Source organism: Athene noctua, chromosome 5 (genome assembly GCF_965140245.1).
Source record: "Athene noctua chromosome 5, bAthNoc1.hap1.1, whole genome shotgun sequence".
Classification (NCBI taxonomy): domain Eukaryota; kingdom Metazoa; phylum Chordata; class Aves; order Strigiformes; family Strigidae; genus Athene; species Athene noctua.
In genome coordinates, this window is record NC_134041.1 from 20138161 (window position 1) to 20154167 (window position 16007).

General features: G+C 39.9%; 1 protein-coding gene across 3 annotated transcripts in view; it reads left to right on the forward strand.

Moving 5' to 3' along the window:
• Window positions 1–1263: 1263 nt before the first annotated feature.
• TLCD4 (TLC domain containing 4) overlaps window positions 1264–16007 on the forward strand; it is a 29651-nt gene continuing 14907 nt past the window's right edge. Inside the window, exons 1-3 of one of the 3 annotated variants that reach the window (XM_074906614.1) lie at window positions 1264–1406; window positions 7091–7256; window positions 11829–11918. In XM_074906614.1, coding sequence (XP_074762715.1) covers window positions 7102–7256; window positions 11829–11918 — 245 coding nt within the window. In that variant the 5' untranslated portion in view covers window positions 1264–1406; window positions 7091–7101. Of the gene's footprint in view, window positions 1407–1664; window positions 1832–2111; window positions 2216–7090; window positions 7257–11828; window positions 11919–16007 lie in introns of those variants that run through there. The other 2 variants (XM_074906612.1, XM_074906613.1) reach the window with 2 other exon arrangements.

Below are 16007 nucleotides of genomic sequence, written 5' to 3' on the forward strand. Positions count from 1 at the left end.
CATGTCATCTTGAAAGTGGTTTATGATCCCACTGTGCAGTTCTTAGGTTTCAGTGGCTGTTCTGTTTCACTAAAAACTGTAGATATAATAGAAAATAGTTTAAATCTTCCTTTATATGAGGAATAAAATGATAACGACATCAGAGTAAAAGATGAGGTTTTAATCCCAATTTCACGAAGAAAACGCATTGATATGATACTGCTGTCTTTATTTGTCCATCTGTTTCTGGAATGGAAGAAGATTGGAAGCAGGAGTGGGATCTCCTCCTTCACTCAGCTGAGAATGTCTTGCGGAATTTTGTCCACAAAAATCAGTTTAAAAGCTTATCAACCATAAGACACAGTAAATCCATAGGAAATCAAACCGCAGCAGTTACAATGTTTACACACACACTTAGCCAGCAATGGATTACGCCAAGGTGACTTGAAACAGTTACAGATGCTGCCGGTGCGCCCTGCCCCCTCCTACAGGTTACCATTTCTACAGCAGAAATGGCTCAATGCCTCATTAATCAGTACCTGAGTTTCTGCATTTCACTGATCGGCATATTCAGGCAAGCCAACATCAGTTTCTGTTCAGGCTTAAGCCATAGCATTCCTGCCGTGGGAGACATCCTGCAAGAGAGATTAGTGTACACGGTTAGGGTAGATGATCTGTCAGCTGCAGCTTAATCTAGTGTGAGATACATATGAATACCTTTAACGTCGTGTTGTTTGAGAGAGGAGAATTTTTAAATTATTGATCTGAGAGATCAGGAATCCTTAATGGAAAGTTGAAGTGGCTCAGTATGCATATGATAGTAGAAGCGTGCCAAGAGAAACAGCCCTGACCATTACGCTTTCTAGTTGGTAGAAAACAAAGTCCATTCATCATCATAATATTTAATTTTGTCAACATAATTTCGCTTCTCCTTGATTTTTCAATACAACAGTTCAAAATGTGAATGAAAAATAATTTGACAAAAATCACAGCATTTAATTTTTAAAATGGCAAGTATCAGCTGTCCGCGCGGTGGGTGCGCTGCCCATGACCCTGTGCTGCACATACAGGGCTATCAAGGAGAGCACGAATGGATTCCTCGGGCACCAACAGCACAACATCAGCTTTTTTCCCGTGATGTATTTTAGGCAGTGGGGCTACCTAAACGGAAGGCATAGGGACTAAAACGTTGTCGGAGGGCGAGATGCTACACCTAACAGCAGTTTCCCCCCCCAACACATCGGTCGTTCTCGGCCACGTACATTCAGCAGAACCTGGGGACAGCAGTCCACCGCGGTTCCCGTGCCCCGGCCCCGCGCTGCTAGCGGCGGGACCGGGCCGGCCGCGGGCTCCCGACCCGCCGTGCCGTGGTCGGTCGCTTCCGAGCGCTGCTACCGCGGCTGCGTCCCGAGCCGCGCTGACGACGGGTGTAAGGGCGCTCCCGCATGACTTCTTTAGTTCGGCGACCGGCCGTGCTGCGCGGCCGTGTGCCCAGCGGCTGCCGCGCCCGCCGCCGCCGCCGAGCGCCGAGCCTGGGCGGCCCGGGGCGGTGGGGGCAGGGGGAGCTGCTGCGGAGAGGGGGGCGGCGGCCGCCAGCGCGGGGGGGCGGGCGGGCGGGAGGGGCCGGGGAAGCCGCCTTCCCCTCGGAGGCAGCGAGCGGAGCCCGGCGGCAGGTGGCGGCGGCTCGGCCCCTTTAAGGCTGCGCCGGCCGTAACCCGATCCCCGCCGCCGCAGCCGGAGCCCCCGCCGCCACCGGCGGAGCATCCTGCGCCTGGGAAGGGCCGTCCCGTCCCCGCCGCCGCGGGGAGGCATGGCGGAGGCGGCAGCGCGGCCCCGGTAGCGCCGCTCCCAGGTGCGACTGGCGGGGAGCCGGGAGGGGGGCAGGGAGGGGGCCGCGGGTCCGGCGGGGCGCTGCGGGGCCGGAGCTGGCGAGGCGGGGGCGGTGCAGCCCCTTCCCCCCGCCCCGCGGGGCCGCGCGGAGCGGCCGCCGCCCTCCCGCCGCCCTCCCTCAGCGAGGGGCCGCCCCCCGCGCGGGGCCGCGGGCCGCAGCCGGCGGCGCTGCCCGCTCTGACAGCGCCAAGTGCAGCGGCTGCCCCTCTCGTCCCGCCGCCCCGGCTGCGTGCGGCGCCCGCCCGCCCGCCTGTCGCCCTGCCCGCCCGCCTGCCCGCCAGCCGTGCGGGGCCGCTGCCGCGGGCGCGCCCGGTGTGAGCGGCGGGCGCCTCGGGTGCCGGGGAAGGTGGGTAATGCCCGGCTCGGGGGCAGCGCCCGGCGGCTTCTCGTTAGCGCCGTCTGCTCGGGAGTCAGCCCGTGAGGGTCCGCCCGCCCCCTGCGGCTCTGTTCCCCCGCCGAGCCTGGGGGGGGCTTCCCCTCCCTGTTGCTTTCCGACTGCAAACTTCGGGAAGGGTCAGAGGAAATCCGTGTAGGTAAATGGTACCGCAGCGCACAGCTCAGCCTGTTTACCCCGTTTTTGTAAAAGGCGTGCCTAATCTCCGAGTCTGGTGTTTTAAAAGCAGAAAGCAGAGTGGAGTTTACTGTGTGAATAGCCTTACACAGAAAAGGGAACGGCTTAAACTGTGAGTAGCTTGAATTTTGTTGTGTTTCTCCTTAATGCTGTTTGCTTACCTGGGTAAATTACCAAACGCTGTACATCTAACCTAGTTGGAGCAATAGAAACTACCATTCAGAACCAACAGCACTGCAAAACTCAAGCACTGCAGGTGTTTTATTACTAAGCTTATTATAAAATGTGCAAACAGTCAGTACTCCTGTGCTGCTCTCTGCAAATTAGTGTGGCAAGTTTTACAACTATTGGATTTGGCTTTCAGTTTTAAACAGATCAGGAGAGTGTAGGGCTGAACGGAACGTCCTGGTATCACTAGCAGCTTTAGGGTGTAATCTTCTTTGGTAATTGATCCAACTCATCTTGAAATCCAGCCTTGAAGAAAGTGAGGGCTGTCGGCCTTATACGCTCCTCTGCACCTCCTTACTCTGCCTTGTGGTAATATAGTTGCATTTCTTATGATGTGAAAAATTGATGTGGAAACAGTGAAATGCTAAATGCCATTGATGGTACAACTCCTGGTAACTCTTTTGCTCCTTTATCCTCTTTCAGTAAGTGCCCACTTGTTTCTATCAGAAGTTCATAATGGTTTCATATTGGGGGTTGATGAATGTTAAGTTTTAATATTGTTGGGTTCTTTCTTCTAAATTTCAAGTAGAAGCAGGATTGCAGGAAAAATGCATCGTGTTAATAGCAGATGAGAAGAGCGTCTTTTCAGCTCTTACTGAGTATGATTGAAAAGTGTCTTACTAGCTTTTTCAAAATTACTGGGGCCAATAGAGCAATTTGATACTGTGCTAGACATGTGTAAGCAATACCTTGCTGAAAATTGTTAGTTTCAAGTATTTGCTGATATTTATTTAGCTAAAGACTACCTCAAAAAGCTGCAAGAGTGGAGTTCTGATCATTTGTAATTACTGTCTAACTGAATGGTTAAGACAGTAATTTTGGGGAAGCCAGAAGACCACTGCTAAAAAAACTAATGGTGAGGAACCAACCTGGATATAGTACTTATAGTACTTCCCCCCCCCCCCCCCCCCCCCCCGAATTACAAAGTAGTTACACTAAACCTCCCTCCACACCCAGCCTTCAGCTAGCTCAAAAACTGTATCAGCTGACTGAATGGTAATCAATGACTATGCAGTTTGGGTGGTAAAGTGTCTGCTCATATATAATCCATGAAGTTCTGTATCTTGATCAGACTTTACTGGACAGCTGTAAGCGGATACTGGGGCAGAAAACAGTGTAGTTGAAGCCACCTTTGACTTACTAACTTTGTTCATTGTCCTCAGGGCAAAGAAAAAGTATGTAATCAGAAACTTCTTATGTTTCTTTTCAGTAACTTCGGTTCAGCAACATGAATGATTTTTCTTTTAAATAAAAAGAAAATCAGGTAAACAACAGTTCATTTTAATGTGAAACAAGTTACAGTTGAAACCAGTTTGGAGATAGGGGAAAACTTTTATAGCTGAACTGTTCTTCCAGCTCACATGAAACACTGTGTTTATACCTGATCCTTGAATTGAATTAAAATACAGCACTCTTCATTTAAGTAAAGCATGAAATTATTCCTGGACTTGGTATTTAATGTACTTAAACAGCATCTTGATACACATATATGAAATCACCTTCTGAAATCAGTCTTGCAAAACATGAGTATCTGTGAACCAACCATAGAGGCTGGGTGACTAGTTTCTTCTCTGCTACCATCGTAACTTTCTCCTTTGTGAGCCTCATGGTTCTTACTTGCTGCTAAAACTTCTAAGATATATAGATACATGATACTTCTGAAAGTCATATTGTGCACTTTCCATGCAAGTACTTTTTCTTAAAACAAATTCCTTGAATAGGTTCCTTAGAAGAAAAATTAGCTCTTCTAATGCATATCTTGCAAGGAATGGTTTGGAAGCTTTTTGTTTAATTCCATAATCTTTTATACTAAAATGAACACCCATCACAAACGGAAACATTACTTATCTAATAAAATCTCCTGGTACTAAGGAAACAACCCAAAATATGGGTTTCTTTTGTCCGAGAGATTATGTCCGTCTTTGAAACTTGGAGGTACTAGTATAGTCATTGCAGATGCATAAAATTAGTAGCATCATGAGAATTGTTATATTTTAGTCAAAAGGATGAAGTAGGTGTGATTGATGTTCACTGGTTTTGCTATTTTTCTGAAGAGAATTGTCTTCAATGTGCATTTTGGCTTCTTTCACTTTAGGAATTAAACCACTGATTTTTTTCCTTTTTTCCTCCAAGAGAGGACTTGCTTACTATGAATGAGATGATGTAATAATAAAGTTTTTACCCTGGGAGTAGAATCTGGAATGGACACTGTACAGTGTGTTTAAACTGTATCAGTGTGTTTAAACTGGAAGATAAAAAATGGAATTTATTGTTTTATTCCTTCAAATTGAAAAGTTTTAGGAAATCAAGCTTAATGCCCATTGTCTCTAGTACTTTAAACTGTGTAAAAAGTGCATGAAATTTGATTTCTATTTTGTATCATCTTGGTCAGTGGAGGCAAATTGAAAAGTATGTGGAGAACAATGTAAAAAGTACTTGAAACAATACTGAATATTTGGGATAATATTTGAGATTGAGAGTTTTAATAGACTAACATTAAAAAGTATGCGAGACTAGTATGCTGCTGAACTAGAACAGGTCATCAGATAAACAACTGGAATGATCCTGAGTTTGTTGCAATGCACTGCAGCGTGTGTACATTAAAATTTTAGTTTGGAGTAAAAGTGCACTTAGGAACTGAATCTTCTGATCACCTCCACTTCACTTTGGTTTGTGTTGCATAGCTGTCCCAGAGCATGCAAGCTGTATTCCTTTTGGGTTAAACTGCGTAGGAAGACAGGCCTGAAGAGCACATCAAATATGATCTAACAACTGTGGAGTCCCTAGGACATGATTAAAGCTGGTCTGAAGTAAATACTTTAAATCCATATGATCTGGATGCAGGTTTCACTCCACAAATCTGCTCTTACTTGTCCTGCATTCTGCTTATATAGCTGTAGCTTTTACTGTGGGTACTAGTCAGAGAAATTTTTCAGATAATTCACTTTCTTGTATACTCATCAAATCTGGGGGGAAAAAAGAAAGAAAAGAAAGAGGAGGAAGGGAAAAAAGTTTGAGATCATTGAACCCTCTGCTTTTACATTTTTGAAGATGAAAGTATTTTTTTTTCCTGATCTATATGTAATACATCCCTTGTTAAAGTTCTAAGTTTAAATGCAAACTGTTTCAGTATACTCATAATTTATACCACCAACTGAGAATGTTGTACTTAATTTTTTAAAAAGTTATTATTTTAACTGGTGGACTTTTCTTTTTATCTTTTTTTGCCTGAAATTCAAATTTCTTTCCAAATTTCTTCCGATCTGCACTGCAGATAAAATTTCAAAAATCTAAGTCATGTGCCCTCATTCTGTAATGCATGTGAACTAAAGGTGGACATAAGTGTGTTATGTAATTGTATCAGTTTTTGCTGACCATGAGGTTGCTGTAGTAACATCAAATTATGCTAGCCTATAAGTCTTCTTTTATTTTTAGATATTTTCTTCAGTAAAACTAAAATAAGTGACAGTAGTTACTTAAATGGCTATTAAATTCATTATTTAAATATTTTAATTGAAGCCATTTGGATTTTTTTCCCTTTTCTGTTCAACCTAATACTAATCGACTTTTAATGAGTTTGTAACCTTTACCAGTCTTGGAATATAAAACACTTCATGACACCGTCAAACTGGAGATGTATATCAGAAGTTTGTGACCTCCGCGAAAATATCATTCTGTCTTGCAAAATCCTGGCAACTCAGGAAAAATGATTGAAGCATTGACATCCATGTTTGGAATTGTCTAGCTATTTATTTAGATTTCATAAAATAGCTAAACATCCATAATCTGAAAATCAGTGTGCTCTGAAATTGTGTGAAGTTTAGACTTTTACATGAAGAAGAAAAAAGCTCAAATACAATAGTGTATGCATTATCACAAAGAGGAGCCCTCAACTTTGAGCAAAGTGCAAATTGAGAACTACTGTCTCTGTAAAGTATACAAACATAAAGCAGCAGTGAGGCTATTACTTCCTGTGGCTGACCTGAAAATCTCTCTACTATGATTATCTGATTTCATTGTTGTTTTTTAAAACCCCATCGGCAGCATTCAAACTGGTAAGAATGACATGGGTTTTAACTTTGGAGCTTCTCGGGACAGGAGTGGATGCTTCTGAGCTGGCAGTTGCACTGATCAGTGATCCTCCCTGCCCCTTCTGTATAGATAAAATACATGCGACTTTAAGCAATGGAAGTGTATCCTATGCAAATGTTAAAAAACCCCCAAATTAAAATGCAACTTTTACATATAAAAGTTTGGGGATACTTTTATACTATTAAGGCTTAAGTAGAAATATTGAACAGGATGAAACCTTTAGTGAATAATATTTCTGTTGGTAAGTTGGCTGTCAAAACCACTTTCTGTGGCTGATTAAAATAGTTAAATGGACAGTGGACTGAAATTACCTTCTGCTTCTCTTCACAGGCTGAAGAACAATGGCTTCCTTCAGCAACTTGACTATTGGCATTGCTGTTGCCAGTTTTACTGTATTTCAACTCCTGTTCCATGTTTTAAGTTCTTGGGTGTCAACACGAGTAACGCCTGGTTTTAACAATCTCAGCCAAAAAAGGAAGATCGAATGGAATTCAAGGTAGTGTTCAAAACAAACAACAGCTAGTGATCTATCTGAAATTGTCAACATCACAACCACCTGTGTGTGTGTATATAAAACTGCAGAAAACTTTGTTAGTTAAACATCTGTAAAGATTAGAGGAATGGCTCTAGGCTTTTGTCAGATTCTGGATGTAAAATGCTGAGGCCCCTTCTTAAACACACAGCATTACAAAGACTTGTGCATTAAACATTTTTTATAGTCAGTGATGCCCAAGTGAAAGTCAATAAAAAAAGAAAACAGTGACTGATGAGAGGTAATAAACTGAAGTGGATTAATTTTAAATGGCTTCTTTGTGATGCTTCTAGTAGAGAGGTACAAAATTTTCTTCCCCCAAACATACAGGAAAATCAAAACTATTGCAAATTATTCCTTGATCTAAATGCTAGTGTGTCTCTGGTCATGCTCTTGGGTGCAAAGCAAATTGCTCTGTTCTCCCAGTGCTACTGCACTACAATGTCTTTTATATACGTTATGGTTTTCCAAGAAGTTCAATGAATCTTTGGTGTAGTATTGGAGTGAGGCTGGGTTAGACAGGTATAGCTGTGTGTTGGTGGGGAAGGAGACTGCTAGAGGAGGAGAGGGAAGCTATGGCAGATGCATGATACACATTCAGGAAGGACTTGTGGAAACAGTCTAAAAACCTTCCTCGCTCTCTCTGTGTTTCTGCAGTTCTGTCACTGGGATGGATCCACCTGCATTACTCTTGTCTCCTCAGACAGAGTGCTGTTAGAAACTTGTTCAACCCTGTGAACCTTTCCTGGGCACTTTCCTCTCTTTTAAGCCATAAAGGAACTATAGAGTAGTAATTGCAAATGGGATGATCACAGAAGCTTTATTTTGCAATATACTACTTTGAAAGGGTATATGTAGTACACATGCTTCTCCGGTTGAAATTAATTGATACAGTGTAGCTTTATGCTTGAGTAGCCTATTGCAACTTTAAAATATTCTTCAGGTGTTTCTCAAATTTGAAGCTCAAAAAAATGTACTGTATGGCTGTCACTACATTCAAAATGCATTAGTCATATCACTGTTCCTCCTCAGTGATGTTTAAAGGCAGTATCAGGTGGATACTTTTAAAGTTGTTTTGGTTGTTCTAGGCAGCATTAACAACTCAAATTGTCTTGCCCTTCTATTTGGCAAATGTCTACCTGCAGTGTTCTTGGAGACACCATCTTAATTTCAGTTTTATCTTGGAATAATTACCTATCTGCCGAAACAGCTTTGTAGGATGCTGGTTCATGATATCAGTGTAGCCTAGGTTTATCTCTGTTAGAGTCGATAATAGAGGCAGACAGGGAAACTAAACTGTTATCATGTTGGAGCTGAACTTTTGTCTCTAAGCTACATGAAGTGACCCTTGAATTGCATAATAGGTTTTCTGAGAACTTGTCCCATGCCTGGTAGTGGTATGCTAAGTTGTAGTGCTTTGCATAATAACATATGAATTGTTTCACACATCACAAGTGTACTGCAAATAAGCTGCTCTGTAATCTCTGGGCTACTTTGTAGTAAGGTGTTTAACTACTCAGCACCCCAGGCTGTATCCTTTTTACTTCTTTCCACATTTTTTTTCTTGGGGTTGATAGCAGGATGCAGATACTGGCACACAGATAAGTCATGGTCCAGTGCTATATCCAGTTCTGGAGTTAGAAAGCATGAAACACAAAGCATGTTTATCAATGGCTTGATGTTATACCTGAGGAGGGCATGAAGTGAAAGAAGGGCTAACTGTGCTTGCATTTCTACAAAGGATTGACTGTTAACTCTGCTAACCAAACACAGTGTTCCACCAGAATGAAGAGACACCCCAAGGAGTATCTTCCATGTTCTGAGAATGTAGATGGACATATATGTAGTCTGCAGACAGCTGTGCAGGTAGAGAAAGTTACTATCTCCCAGTAGAATGAGTTGGGTTAACTTAAACGATTTAAAAGTAGATAGTTGTTATTTTGTCCTATATTGAACTGGTGTAGGGAGTGCTCACACAAATGGTTCTTTTGGCAATCCTTAAGGAAACTGGCACAGAGGATGGTTATGCATTTTTATCAGCTCAGCTTGGTCTAGAAGATGTATTGTTACAGTTTGGAGGGTTTTGTAATCAAGCATTTGGGCTGCAGCTCTCGACTGTGTTTTCCATACTGTCAATTTGTTCATTCTGACCTTCCAAGAATTAAGAACCAATAAAGTAATTGCTTCTGGAATCTTAAGTACGCAGATGTTCAATCTGAGTTAAAAACTATACTTCGACACAGATGTGGTATAACTCTAAATCGTTGTGTGTAAATTCCTGTCACCTCTTCTACAATACATTTGTACTGCTGTTAAGCAGCTGTGAAAATATATACGTATTCAATAATGAACAGGAATGCAACTTGTCAGTGCAACATTTTCCTTGTAGTTTAATGGGGAGTTAAAGGATGCAAGCTTTGACATTAATTTCAAGGAATTGTATGGGGCTTGATAGCTTGACCTAGATCTCATATTAAGGTGGAGTGTTACACTATTTCCCTTCTTCTGCCCCCTCATCTATGGAGAAACTTCAAAGTCCAGAGTCAAGGAGGAAATCTGCTTATTTGCTGCTTTTTTTTTTTTTTAATCCCCCCCCCCCCCCCCCCCCCCCAGTGCTGTGCTTGTGTGTGGCTTGTATTCTTAACACAAAGGTTTGGATAAACAGTCACTCTTGAGACAAATTGCAACTGTAAACTAATGAGCTGTATTCTAGGACAAATTTTACTCTTTTCAACGTTATCTTCTAAAGTTCAAAAATACCAGGTATTTCTCAAACACTAATATTATATGGCATGCTTTGTTTTAACAAGGAAGCAAAGTTCCTACCTCTCTGTTAATTCTGTGTTGCAAGAATAGACATTTTAATTAAACTATTAATTATCATTAAAAATCTCATATCTAAATTTTCTTCATTTGTAAAAAACAACAACAAAAAGGCAGCCTGTACTGTAATGGTTAGTAAATGTTCTCATCCAGCTTGTTACATTTGACTATTCATGTTATATTAATCTCCACTCATTTTTTTTGAGCACTATTGAAAAAGCTGCTGAAAAAAGCATAGTGACACTCTTTAAACAAATTGTAAATAGAGATTTCTTTCATGAAAAGTTAGTCCTCTAATGCCAATAGATGATAATATAGCTACTGGAAACAGACTGGGGATTATAACTTACTCTTTCTTTGCAAAGTCTTCTACAGGAAGTAGGATGTTTTCTTCAGTTCTTGCATGGTAGAGTTTAGACTACTGAGAATGACTTATGCACATTTAAAACATTGATAACTTCAAAATATGTGTATTCAGTATGTACAAAGACTGATAACTAACAGTTCGATACATTTGTGTGCATATTGTTACTGCTGTGAATAAGGTGCAAAGGTGTTTCTGATCACACAGTACTGAATTTGAGTTTTTATCTTTCAAATAGTATCCATGATTCAGTAGAGCTATTTTGGCATATAATTTTTTTTTTTCCTAGACACACTTGAAAAGTGGGAAAGCAGATAGTAGCTACACAGTATTAGATGCAGTTTATAGTAGCGTTAAACCCATGGCTAGAGGAACAAGGTTACACATTTTGGACCCATGCCCATTGCATTGTTCTACCTTCCAAGAATACATCTGGACTCAAAAGGGCAGGAATGGCCCTGGCCTGTGTGCTGGCAGAAACCCTTCCAGGGCCTCTGTAAATAGGTAATTCTCTTTAAGTGCTTGTTAACATTCAGAGTTTATCTACAGTGTGCATGCAGCCTGTATACTTGAGACTGGTGTCTTCAGGGAAAAAAAAAAAGCATACCCAAGTATGCTTGGACAGGAAAAAAAACCTACCCAAGTATGGACAAGGCAACTCTGATTACTGTGACTTTATATAGGACAAGAGGAGTGTAAAATAAAGCTGTGAGCTGCTAGTTCATATAAACCTGTAGCTGTTACACCTCGGATACTCAGCTACAACCTTTTGTTATACAAGTTTTCTCTTTGAAAAACAATCTACTTCAAATGCACTAGAAATTCTGTCTGAAACTTTATTTGATAGGATTTTTCATTTAATGCCCCTCTTTCCAAACCCTGAATTTGACAGATTTATTATGAGTCATCTCTTAATTTGGTGCCTGTTAAAGGAGAAACCTGCTTCTGCAGGACTCATGGGCCAGTCTGAATATGAAATGGATACAGACTTTTCTATCAAATGGGACAATAGAGTATGTATTGGTTAGAGAAATGGATGTCATACTGTCTTTAAGGGTTCATTAATATATGGGATAGTTGGAGGAAAAGGTAGATGTCAGTTACTTTAAGACCCTACTTTATATTTAACAACTCCCTCCCTGCTCCAATTTAATAGATTCCTTTTTTTTTGACTGTTTTTCCCACCTGTCATTGTATAAGTGGTTGGATGTAGCATAACGAAGAAACTATTGTCTTCCACAGAGGTATCTGGATGCAGCTGAGAATGTCTTTGGAAACATCCCAATTTAAGCACAGTATAGAAAGTTGTGAATAGCAGTACCTCCTTGTGACTGTGATCTCTTTTTCAGGACGGTGTCCACATTCCACGCCTTGGTGGTTGGTGGGTTTTGCCTATATATTTTGTTGTACGATGACGCTGTTAATGCTGACCGTCTCTGGTAAGGCATGTTACATTTATGTTGTGTTTACACAATAAAGTAACTTAATTGGGAAGGAAAAAACTAATCCTGCAGTATATCAATTACCGAAATAATTGTTTCATTTCTCATTAAAATATGCAGTTGTGATGTGTCCATTTTTATATCTGTGCTATTTGATAATTCCAAATTATTTTGTCACTATTAATGTCATAGTGCATTACATCTCTCTGAAGTGGAACAGATAAAATACTAGCAATTGATTTGAAATAGCATATTAAATTACTAAAGCATAGAACCAAGAATGTAACTGTAAGTTGGCATGACTGAAACTATGCTATTTAATATAATCATTTAAAAATTAAATTGAAATGCTGCTGCAGTTCTGGAGTGTTTGTGTGTATGGGAAAAAGCTAGAGGGGTCTATTATATGTTTAAAATACATTATGTATAAATTGATAAATTAGGTTGTTTATGTTTCTGCCTCCCATAAAGCTTCTATCAATCTGTTTTTAAAAAAGTATGGAACTTTCAAGTGTTGTCTTCACAAGTAAAAGGAATATTTAATAAATGCACTTCTAATATTTTGTCTAGTTAACAAAATATTATATATTGTTTATCTTTTCTTGATTTCTAGTTACATTGTTTTGTTTCACACTTACTTGAGGGAGGAGGAACAAGATAGCTTCATTTTAGTTGAGTTAGTTATAGAATGCTATTGGTGTTTTGACATTTTACTCATTATCCTCTGGAAATCTTCCCTATAGAAGGAGGCGGCCATATTTTTCCTGGAGACTAACTACTTTAAGTTTCATTTAATATTTCTGTCATAGGCTGTTGTTTTTTAACCTTGTCAAAAGACCACACTGTGAGTCAGTTTAAACTTATATAAATTTCACATCTGATGCTTGTTCTGCAATTTTGATATTGTAAATTAATGACAACGCAGCATGAACTAGACAGGATTGGGCACTTGAAGCGCTCTGCCACTGACTTGTTATGTGGCTTTAATAAATGTAACATTAATTTGTAACACTAATTCATAACACAAATTTAGGCAACATTGGCCTCTTCTGCATGTGGTGATAAATTATTAGATTGTTGGCTGTTTTGAATTTTTTTCATTGCATTCTGGTGTCTTTAGAGAGACCAGTTACAGTCTGAATCTCTTATGAGATCCATTAATCATGTTGAAAAGCAGCACGTTATTATAACTCTCTGTGTGCATTGTGGTAACTTTTATCAGATAGAAGCTTTTATCCTGGTTTCTCTTAGTAGACCTTGTTCGAATCAGTACAAAAGAAGTCATGAATGACAGAAATAAAAGCCTCTTGGCGATGATAAATAAATTGAGTCTTCATATTTACTAGATTTTCCTGGTTTAGTTACAGGAAAAATTAAAATTAAGCAGAAATTGAACTATCTTTTGTTCTTAGTAAGTTTGAGAAAAGTTATGTTAGATCTTTTTGTACACTGCATTGAAAAATTAATCTTGCTTATGGAGCCTAAGCATCCTAGATTATGTAAAAACATTAAATCTTGAAAGACAAAATCCATCTGCCTTTGGAGGAATTTTTTTCTGTATCTCTACTATTGCTTCTAAGTAGTTTCTTCTTTCAGATATGTTTACAATGATTCCTATCAGTGGTTTTATTTCCATTTGGTAGAGTAAGGGAAAGTTTATATATATATTTAAAAATCTAGTGAAAATATATCTAATCTGTGTGTTTTAAAGCTTCAGGTTCATTTCATGGCAACATTTCTGTAAGTTGTTTCTTGGTGGTTTTAGGAGTTTGTTTATTAAAAGTGCACAGAACACATCCTAGATGTGGAAATCAGTACTTTTAGTAATTAAACTAATAATTTTAAAATGTGTGAACTATCAGTGTATTTAAAACAGTTGAAGTGATTTGAATTCATGTTCATGCAAGTGATTAAGTGCAAAGGAAGATCAAACATAATATTGCCCATGGCTTTACAAGTACTTGTATGCAGCCTGCAAGTTAAATAAAACTTTGTGTTAGGCTTTCTCCTGCCAGTGAAGCCAGAATCATAGGGTGGTTTCCTTACAATTTGCAGATGTCCATCTTCTAAGGCTGACTTTTACATTACTCTTAAAAATGAGATGGCTAGCATTAGTCCATGCATTCCTCCATATGTCATATTCGTTCCCAGTACACAGTAATTAAAGCCTTTGACCATGTAGAGCTTTAACCATCTTTTTTTTTTTCCAGTCTGTTTTATGGCTTAGCTGTACATTGTCTTAATTTGCTTATCATTTTGACATTGATTCGTAGCTGAATCCACATAGTCTTAATTTTAATTGAATAAGACTGAAGAGGAAAAAAACAAATTATATGGGAAATGCCAGATAGATTGTTGCAAGCCTGCTCAGTCTGGAAATCTAGTGCCCTTTTGAAATGCATGTGTAAGCTGTGGGACTTGGTCATTTACAGATATGAAGGATGCATAAGCTTTTCTGTAGAAGTCTCTTATTTACAATACAAGAAACATTTGTGAGTTTAGTTTCAGACTAGTCTAGTTGTAAGTAACTGTCCAGGAATCATTCACACAGCTTTCTTGTACAGTTCTAGCCCAGGTAGCCGTACAACATTACACAGATGCTCTGATTTCAGACTTGGGAAGGTTGTGATACAGACACCCTTTCCTAGTTATTGCCACCATCTTTATGTAGTCATTGACTGTATGGCAGTATCCAATCAGTTATTTTCTGTGGGATTTAAAGATACCTATATCTATAAAGTTCAGAGCCTCTACATAGGTCAGCCTAACTTCTGGGTTCACATGAAGCTTAAATGCATAGTGATGATGATGCCCATATGTCTTGAAAGTAATCAGGATTCCTTCTAAGGATTTGGGCTCAGTGGAGAGAGGATGTGGTAATCCTGTCAGATAATGCCTGAAAATAGATGCAATAGATCCTAACAAAGGCTAATAAAGACTGACGGAGCATTGATAAGTTACAGGGAAGCATCAGTGTTGTGTATTTATACCTTTTTTGATGGTCTAGGACTTCTCATAACACTTTGCCTTTTTTTCTATATGTAATACAGACTGCAGATGATGTAGAAATTGGTTTTGAGGCGGTGAGAATAACATGGTAGAAAATGTGGAAGTGGTAGAGATCAGATTAGGAGAGGGAGAAGATGTACATATGTAAATTAAGTTGTACCTTCACTGAAGAGCAGGCTTTTTCATATGTCTGTCCACTTTAGAGTCATTACACTTTTTGAAGTCTGATGTTTGATTAGTATTTTATATGACTCTGTATCTGCAAAGTATCTAGTAAGAAGTTTGAGGAAAGTTGGTTGTGTGAACTTCTGTTTGTTATATCTGCCTCTGCATGTTCCTGTGTAATTTATTTCCCACATATACCTCCTTAGCAAGCACAAAAGAGATAGCTCTTCCCTTTTGCTTACTCAAGTCACTCCCTGTTGGTCACTCCTGTCTCTTTGCGTCAAAACTGGGCTGCAAACATCAGGGCTCGTAAACTCATTGCACTTCCTGTTCAAGGAGATAGATCAGGAAATCTAGGAGATTATAGACTAAACTCTAAGGTTTCCATTAATTGAGATTCATTTTGGATTCTAACATGGACTCTTCTTGAAGGGATGTGACAGATGGGCAGTACAGCCAGGTATGTTGTTGAAGTGTTGGTTTAGAAATTCTAGAGAAGGTTTTAGCAAGATGACCATTCTGGGAAGAACAAAGGGAAGTGAATCATTCTCCATCTCATCCGGTTAAATCACATTTACCAATATCAAGCAATCAATTTCATATACTTAGTGCTTTGCAATGAAGGTTCTTGAGCACAGGCTTAATCTTGGTGATGATGTGCTGAAGTGTGTTGGGAGCACTTACAAGTTCCTTTATGATGTTGCTGCAGCTGGGAGCTCTAACAGGAGGGCTGTAGCTATTTAAAGAGTTCTGCTAAAATTGTTAGAACCCATCTGTCTATGCCCTGTGTCTAGCTGTGACTTTCAGAAGACCTACACCTAAAGAAGCACTCAGCCCACAACCAACGTAGCTCATGAAACCAGGTTTTGAAGCCATGGAGAAACGTTCCTGTCTCAAGTTGTAGTTAAGAGA